Genomic DNA, 9,349 nt, shown 5'->3' with positions numbered 1-9,349 from the left:
TAATAAATAGAATAAGTCCAGCCGAAATTTTTAATAGATCTGCTACAGTGGTGTTACCAGGATGCCAGGTGTGGGTGGGCATTAGTCTTACCTGGGGGGGCAAAAAAATGCTACAATGCTCAAGTAGGTCGAAATCCAGCGTATCGCTACTGCACCTTAAAACGTGTTTTGTTTTCTCCTTAACTGATAACTGTGGTTGTGATTTGGGCTAAACAAATAACAGTTGATTTTATTTTATTTCACTTAGATGACATCCATAACTGAACAGTATGGACATTCAGGTGATAATGTTTTTTTTTTTGTTTTTTTTTTAAGGTGAAAGAGGAGGTAACAACACAAACAAAGGTTATTCAGAATGGGTTGTGATGGGCGGTCCAAGTTTAAGTCTGGAGGAGCACACACAGCAGGGCCAGAGTCAGAGGACTGGACGGGAAGAACAGGAGGGACGCTTTCAGACACCGCCGGCAGAGGGGCTGAACTGCTGCCGGGACATGATGCGTCTGGCAGGCGCACATCACCTGTAGACCCCAGCGGTGATACTGAGCCCTGCTCTGTGTTCGTGGCGGTGATACGGGGGGGTTAGCAGGCGTGGAAGCTCCGTGCTTCTTTATGAGCCACCTATACATCTCTCTTTCAGGCAGTATGTGCTTATTTGACTGCAGGCGCTACCCGCCAAAGGCAGGTAACAGCTAAGTCTTGCTAACACGTAGCACAACAGACAACAGAGGACACAGATGACAGACAAAAAGTGAAAGATGAGTGAAATGAATGATAATAGTCAAATAGATCGCTGACGTGACTGAAACTAGATAACGAGGCAGACAAGTAATAAATGAACAACAGCAGGACAAACGTCAAGTACAGTCTGAACTACTGTCGATGTCTGCGAGTTGCGCTTTGGTACATGCCCGATTCATTTGCAACCTGGACGCCAAGGGGTTAACATCTCCCTGCAGGGAGGGGCTTCTCCGTGGGGACTGAGCTGACAGTGTGTGCTGTAGGATGCGGGAGAGTCCACGGCAGCGTCCTCTGTCATACACAGTACTATATGAATGGGATACCATACGCGGTGCCCAGACTGCCATCAAAACTACATCCAGTTTTCTTTGGGTGGGCAGAGCGTGTCTGTGGGTGGGCACTGGCCCCCCCTGCCCGCCCCTTGGTAACGCCCCTGATCCGATACCTTTTGTTGGTCTCTGTGTAGAGCTGCTGCATAGGGGACTCCATGTTGATGGCCTGCGGCCGCAGCTTACTGTCCTGTCCCCTCCCTGAGATGGTGTTTATACATATACTGTATATTTATATAGATTTTATTTTATTTTATTTTTTAGCTCCATCACACTAGCTGGAACATGCCCTCTCGCACATCACTAATCTCAAAGGTTCAATTTGGGGGATGAGCATATTGCTCAGCAAGCAGACCCATACCTGAGTGTAGGAAAAAAATAGCAGGATAACAGTTATGTATTTATTACAGATTTATCAAAAATACAAGTCATATACATAATCTAGATTGTTAAAAAAAACATTTGTTGCTATAATTAAACTATACTACTAAGAACGTTAATATGGTTCGTGACGTAGCCTCGTGCACAGACGTGAGTAATCGATACCAGATTACTGGGAGGCGGCAATGTTTTCATGCCTGCTGACAATCTGGCCATCTCACTCTGCCATGGCACCCGTAATGTCGCAGACTAAGAATTTCCACCGTGTGTAAATCACTTGATCAAAACTAACTCGTGCGTTTTTCTGATCTTAGTTTTATTTAGTCAACATTTATCTCTGAATCGGCCATGACTGTAGAGCAGAATGTCCTCCAGCAGCATTCTCAAAAGGTAAGCTTAAAGCTAACAGTGGGTAGCTAACTTTATCGTAGGTGCAATGCAATGTTGTTTTGGAGTTGATCGTTATTAATAAAATAAGCGTTTCTGGGCGGATTGCATCATTTTGCAGCGGTATTATACATCAGGATTATGATTCGGAATTTAATCGAAGGCGATTTGTTTACAGGAGGCCTTGTGTTATCGTAACACACTAGCCAATGTTTTGCTAGTTGTTAGCTAGTTTTAGTAGTCCAGCCCATGTTTTGCAGTTTGTGAATATTGCGTAACTCTTATAAGCGTTCTGCTTGTTGACCTTTGCGAACGCGCTTTTACTCAGTTAACCGGTTTAGTAATGTTAGTCAACCGTGGCGTCATTAGAATTAAGCAACACTAAGTAAGTGTTATGCAAGTTCACTGTCATTAACGTATTGAATCAATTTGCAGAGCGAATTATTGCTTTTGTGTTAGCTTGTATACGTTACAACAAACCACAGGGTGTTTTGTTTGAAAATAATGTGCTCCTTTTTTGGACGTGCTAATGTAGTCGAGGTTACTCATGTCCAAAGTATTTGATAGCATTGTTTACATAGCATGGCTAGCAGGGTTAGCAGAGTCTTCGTACATAGCGGAGATTTAGCAGCCTGTATCTGTCACTTGACTTGAATGAGCACGCAGAGGCGTTTGCCGACACAGGAAAAGCACAGAAGAATTGTCTATACCTTCAAATCATTTTAAGGTAGACGTCGCAGTGTAACATACAGTACTTAATTCCACGTGTGCTAATTTGAGGGTTTCTGTCGTCTCTACTTTCTTGCACTTGTCGTTTTCTTTACTTCTTGATCCGTTGAACTCTATACATTACGTTCCATCTCCACTCAAGACGTCTTAGAAGCATTGTAACTACATACATCACCCTTTCAAAGTGTGTAGCTGGCTGCAGATCTTGAGTAGTTGGCTGTACTGTGATTTTGCTTAACATCAAACAATTCCCACTTATGGGGCTGTGGTGCATTGGATCAGAGGCCAGGGAAATGTGCTTCAATGTTCAGCACAGCTTTCCACTTTAAGTTATACAACTAAGGGCTTCATAATGTGATTGGTAAGGTTATTGTATTATTGTACACAATTAAACCACATTGTTTTCGTGTGGAGACATGTGATCACTGAGAATTTTAATGGCCATTTTGCATGATTTTTACAACCTTAGTCCAAGTACAGCACTGTATCGATGTAATGGTTAGAGATACCCGCCCTCTCGTTCTCTTTTGACTATGAAACAAGATCAGTGTATCCAACACTCTGACTCATTATAATGTTGCATTTTAACTAAACCCTCTGAAGTTGAATATAACTTTGCCTGTGTTAAGGTCCTTTAAAACTAAAATACATGTCTTAATATGACACATCACAGAGAGTAGTGTTGAATTGTTGTGAGCAATCCTTCCATGTTAAAAAAAATAAAATAAAAATAGCCAAGTATTTAAAATGTTGCATCAAAAAGTTTTTGTCTCCGCTCTCAAATGTTGTGGACGTGTCCGCTGAATGCACTGAAACCAGGACATCAATCAGTACTATGACCTGGAAAATGGTTGCTGCTTTTTCTAGTAACTCTCTTAAGGCCTTGATAGACCAAACCGACGTCGGAGGTCGTGAAGCATTGTGGCGTCTGAATGCACCGTCTGTTTGGTGTAGTGGCCACCGTCGTAGTGTCCTAACCCGTCTGTAAGCGACTTGGGGGGGGCGTTTACATATGTTGAAGGTATTTTAATGGTCAGCGTTGCTGTCTGTCGTTACGGTGTATTCCTCCAGCGTGACGTGCCGACAGCCAGCCGGACACCACAGGGGGTGAGAGTCTGTCACTGTTGGCCAGCGTCTTTTTGGTCTATCTAGGGCTTTATGCCTACACATCCCTACATATGTACTTCCAGAGCCAGTATCCAATTTTGAGCCAGAAGACACTGACTTGCGAAAGAATCAGCTTCATGCTGGTCTACCAGCTATGCCATTAGGTAGCCGCTTTAGTAATGCCAAAAAAAAAAGGAACACAGAAATGGTGAAAAACAGTTTAACGGTATTTGTCCACAATTCTTAATAACATAGCTACATAGGTGTTGGTCTTTTCATGTTTTCTTAAGTTATCTTCAAACATGTATAGTGTGTTAAGAAACAAATCTGAAACACTTTTTTTCCCCCCATAAACTGACTTTTAACACATCGTTCTGCTGTGCGTGTGCAGTAAAAGCTGCAGTGTTTATTTGTGCTGGGAATATTTTTTTTATGGCCCATGTTCTCAGGCATTTTTTTTCATTGCCTTTTGTATGGTTACTACATCTCAATAAAAGCTAAAAATACAACACTGATGACTTATAAATACGAGTTTGGTGAATGCAAATAGGACCTTTCTGAACTAACTGGCACCCTTGAGTGCTGCCTGCTGCACCTGTGACAGCAGGGCCAGCAGGCAAACCTCGGGCAGCTCCCTTCCTCCCTCAAGACTCGTGGGCCTGCCTACCTTGTTTACAAAGGGCACTCGTTATTTTGAGTGCATTTATTCAAGACTTTCATTGCAGGTGGAGTGTGTGCTAAGGCTATGCAGTACTGCTAATTTTGACATCATTAAGCTATCAGACATATAGTGGATATAAAAAGTTGACACAATCCTGTCCAAAGACCATTTTATGCAGTGTTTGATGGATTAACTGATTGAACATATAAACACGTAACAAAGATATAAAAACAAAAATCAAAAGAATGGAAAAGATCATCTATAGAACTAATTTATGTCTTAATTCAGCACAGTTTACATGGTCAAAGGTAGGAAGAAGTACAAAACTAATCTATTCATTCCTGGTTCTCAATGAATTATTTAACATTATGTTAAGACACTAGTAGATTATTCCTTTAAAGCACTGATGTCAAAGTCAAGGCCCGTGGGCCGTATATGGCCCGCGAGAAGGTTTTCTACTGCCCCTGATATTGATTTATTATTACAACCGGACCGCAGTAAGCTGGCATGAGTATGAGATGTGATTGGTCCTTCGCGCCGGCCGATGACGTCACGCTTTATAATACATTGTAGCTTCTTCCGAGAATACATCGTCAGACGTAGTTTAATTATCAAATTTTTATTAGTCCAACCGGCTAGTGGGGGCCGCAACCGACGCCAATACAGTGTGACAACCGTTCAGTCAAAAAAGTGCTACAGCTTTCATCTTCGTCCTCTGCTCCTCTCCCTTTCGCTCGCATCCCCTCCCATCCAGCGAGCCGCACGATGCATCCTCGGAAACAACACAACTCTGCAAAACATAAATTCGACCACAACACAGATAATATATTTCTTTGCATCTGTGTTTGTCACCCCGTGGCTGTTGTGTTTGCTAAATAAAATAAAATAACGAACATTACCGCTACTTTTGCGAGGATTGTCCTTCGGTCGTCTACGTGCCGATCTACGTGCCGACTGAAGACGTCACGTCACTGTTTTGTGGCTTTTGGAATAGGATTGTGGTGAAAAGTTATTCAGAGTAAAACACGTTTTATTAAGAAATACTTCACATTATGTACATTTCATACAATCTTGCAGCCCAAGTGAACCACAAAATTGATGCCAGTTTGGCAGGAGAAACGCAAACGTCCGCCTAATCTTATTTCACTAGACGGGCAGCGGCTTCTTCTCGGGTCATAAGCAGAAGTGACGTACGAGCTGCCTCACAAAAGTAGCAGTAATGTACTTTATTTTATTTTTTATTTAGTAACTCCGAACATAAAAACACAACAGCCATGGTGTTGACAAACATAAAGGCAAAGAAATATATACATATTTGTTTATTCTTATTTTTTATCACACACCAAACACAGATACATACATAATACACAGAGAAAAGAAAAAAGAAAAGCTGGGGGGATTTTAAACAAAAATTCTAAATAAATAACATAAAGCAACAGTCTTAATCGCGTTCATATTTTTACGATCCAGAATAGGATTTATATACTGTCTGGTTTATGCCTCGAAAATTACATAGAGAGGTTTTGTGTGACTAAATTTGGATTTGTGGATAAGGAATTTTAGGCAAAGAAATGTATTACAGAAATATACCATGAAGATTGACATTGTCAGCAGGCGCGAAGGACTTGATCCAATCTGGACATTTAAAAAATGTTCAATGAACATTTGATCCGTCCGGCCCTCGGCTTGTAGCTGAATTTATTATTTGGCCCTCCGTCCATTTGACTTTGACACCATTTGACACAGAAAATATGCTGCTAATTTACCCCCTAAATGTTTATAATTTCATATATTAATAGTTTAAACTGTAAAAATACCACATGCTAACATTACCCATAGAATAAATAGCTTATAGAGTATTTGATATAAAAAAGAAAATGCATAAAAGTCTTCATGTACATACACATGCTGTGAAGTCTCTCATAACGTCTTTCGCTAGCATCCTAACCTGAATTTTACTACTTCGTGACATGCAAAGCTCGTGTCTGTCCAGTCAGTTACTTCAACATACTTCCTTGGCACCAATGTACTGCTTTCCTATTAGGCAGGGCTTTGGGACCATCTTGTGGCATAGTTTGGCATTTCATGAAAGAGCACAAAAAACATGAATTAGATTAATTTTAGCGAGTAGCTGAGGATAGAAAAAAAATCATGAATAGGTGTCTTCACATATTGGATGATTGTAGTATTCTTAAATACTTCCACCTCGATGCCCTCTGCTTTCTCAAGTCAGTAAATTTAGAGTCACTTCTCTTTTTGAGAATAAAAAAATGTATAAAAGCTAGTTATAAAGTTTAACTCTATTTACAGTTCAACTTTAATTTTTTTTGTGAATCCGTAGCAAATTACATGCTTTTATGTTTCTGTGCCTTTTTAGCAACTGTTGCTCTTTTCCCTTCAACAGCACCAGCAGACATTACTAAACCAGTTACGAGAGGTCACAGGCACCACAGATGTTCAACTTCTTCAACAGGCCTTGCAGGTAATTCATGCACCGTCATTCTTACACTGCCATTTAGTTTTCGAAATGCAGGAGTGTTGTCTATGGCTACAAATTAGTGTTGCCCTAATCCGATCGACATGATCGGAAATTGGGGCTGATCACATGATTTTCAGCTGATTGATCTCATCTGAATAAGATCCGATTTATTACATTTTCTTAATTTCTAAAGTCAAGAATAAAATATTTTAGTTCTTTACTTTTTGAACCACTGCACCACTGCTGATTTACAGCCATGTACAAAGTTATTATCATCTTGGGATACCTTTTATTTTAAAAAAAAATTAAAGAAATAAAATAATTGAGACAATTTGGATGGGGTTTTCCTTTTCGTCTTCATTGCATTGTAGAAGTATTGAATTGGGTCTCTTAAAATCAAGTGACTTGGAGTCGGCCTAAGGTGCAAAAAATTGTGTTCAGGTCATCCCTACCACAAATTGTTATAATTTCACACCTCATTGATGACTACTGGCTGGCTTTTGGACGTATTTTCCTGATTATCAAGTGGCAACTCACTTGTTTTAATAGTTTGTATGAAATTATTATTAGTATTAGTGCTGTCAAGTAATTCAATTTTTGTATCTAATTAATCGCAAAATTTTCCATAATTGATCGCGATTAATCATATTTTTCAATTACAATTTTTTACAAAGCTTGGAACAGATATTTACTTGAGTAAATCTTGGAATTAATGTAGGGAAAAAAATAAAGTATATTTCTATTCAAAGACTGTTCTAATAGCTTTCTTTGATCCTTGAATAAGATACTTTTTCTATGAAATACAACTGTTGAACAAAACACCAAAGATGTACAACTAATATGGTATTTCAAATTGGATTTGCATAGTGCGCAAGTTATTTGGGATTTCTCCAATGAGCCGTCGAGCTACTTCTTAAAGTAAAACTATGTAAAAGTCCGTCTTTGCGCCAGTGACTCTCTTAAGTTTGGTTGCAAAGTGAGCAGATGTCAGCTGGCACAGGAAGTAAATAAAACTGAGTTAACTGAGTAAACATTTTTTTTGTGTGTTATAAAATTTAAATTAATCTCCATAGTTAATGCTTTAACTTTGACAGCCCTAACTAGTATTTAACTACACAAAAAAGTCATTTTTTGTGAGCTGGCTATTTCTTATTTGGTTGATTTAGGGATAGGGACTGGAGTACATTACGGTATGTCTCTTTTAAAGTCACATAATTAGTCATTTCACTTAACATCAGCTGAAGAGGAACATGATGACTGCATTAATAAAGTACGGTAATGTAGAATCAGTATCACACATGGTGTGAACAAGTAGTAATGGAAACAAATGTTCACGGCTCGAGTGCTTCATGTTTTCGACATATCTCTTTGAAAATAAAATCAGTGAACCAAAAGTGGGTTAAGTGTTAGCGTTATAATGTTGTCAGGCTTTTACACCCCACAATGCATTTTAACATGATAACTTATGTCGGTTAATATGAAATACGTTTGAGTTATCCACTTCAATAGCAGTTGTAAACTTCCTAATGCTTTGACGTGCAGTCTTGTAAGCGTTCAGCACTTGAACTAGAAAAAAAAATCAGCCAAACAAGTGTGACGTGAACAAAAAATTATAAGTCAGTAATAAATCACACAAACTAAAGTGCGGATTCGAACAATAGCAAAACATGTAAACATGTGGACTACCCTTCTTAAACGCTGAACTCATCCAGACAGTCTATAAATAAAACAAAACATACATATATAACAAAATAAAGGTTCTAGTTTAGTATAGGAAAAGTAAAATAATACCCGAGTTCAAAAACAGCGATAAGTGCCATCGTTCATTCCAAGCGGCCACAGCGAGGCCTCGTAACTTAAACGAGGAGTAAGATAATTTCGTCAGTGTCTTCAATTTCATTCATGAACTCGGATCACGATATTGCAAATGCAATTAATCGTTTAGGCCTAGCGGTTATTGGCCTTAACTTTCATGGCATGTTGCAGGTGAGCAATGGAGACCTGGCTGAGGCTGTGGCCTTTCTGACAGAGAAGAATGCAAAGGTTCCTCAGCAGGATGAGACCACCTACTATCAGACTTCTCAGGTGTCCAATGACCGATATATCAGCGTGGGCAGCCAGGCAGACTCAAGTAAGCATCTTCGCCTTGCCTAAAAGTGTAAAGTATATATTGTGACATCCAAAAAACAGAAAGGAAAATGGGAATCCACTATCAATTAAATAACCACTATCCTGGTCATTCCGCTTTGGTTTTGGTTTAGATGTCATTGACCTGACAGGAGATGATAAAGATGACCTTCAGAGAGCAATTGCCCTCAGCCTGGCAGAGTCCAACCGGGCATTCAGGGAGACCGGCATCACCGATGAGGAGCAGGCCATTAGCAGGTGCGAGCCACAACTTTGATTTCCTACAGGCCCATTCGCCAATATTTGAATGATGACTTCAAATAGGGCCTGGACGACCTTAAATGTGATTAGAAAAGTAAAATGGAGAGAGTAGATTGGTATTACCTAGTGATGTCACAATATCGGCAATAT

At 39.7% G+C, this 9,349-nt stretch overlaps 1 protein-coding gene across 2 annotated transcripts in view; it reads left to right on the top strand.

Moving 5' to 3' along the window:
• Positions 1-1,608: 1,608 nt before the first annotated feature.
• usp25 (ubiquitin specific peptidase 25) overlaps positions 1,609-9,349 on the top strand; it is a 31,725-nt gene continuing 23,984 nt past the window's right edge. For both annotated transcript variants that reach the window (XM_086012872.1, XM_086012871.1), the window contains exons 1-4: positions 1,609-1,838; positions 6,737-6,814; positions 8,798-8,942; positions 9,073-9,196. In XM_086012872.1, coding sequence (XP_085868998.1) covers positions 1,797-1,838; positions 6,737-6,814; positions 8,798-8,942; positions 9,073-9,196 — 389 coding nt within the window. In that variant the 5' untranslated portion in view covers positions 1,609-1,796. The remainder of the gene's footprint in view (positions 1,839-6,736; positions 6,815-8,797; positions 8,943-9,072; positions 9,197-9,349) is intronic.

This window comes from Filicampus tigris, chromosome 17, assembly GCF_054856515.1.
Source record: "Filicampus tigris isolate MCC_2025a chromosome 17, RoL_Ftig_1.0, whole genome shotgun sequence".
Classification (NCBI taxonomy): domain Eukaryota; kingdom Metazoa; phylum Chordata; class Actinopteri; order Syngnathiformes; family Syngnathidae; genus Filicampus; species Filicampus tigris.
The sequence above is the reverse complement of the archived record's forward strand: the minus strand, read 5'-3'. Positions and strand labels throughout refer to the sequence as shown.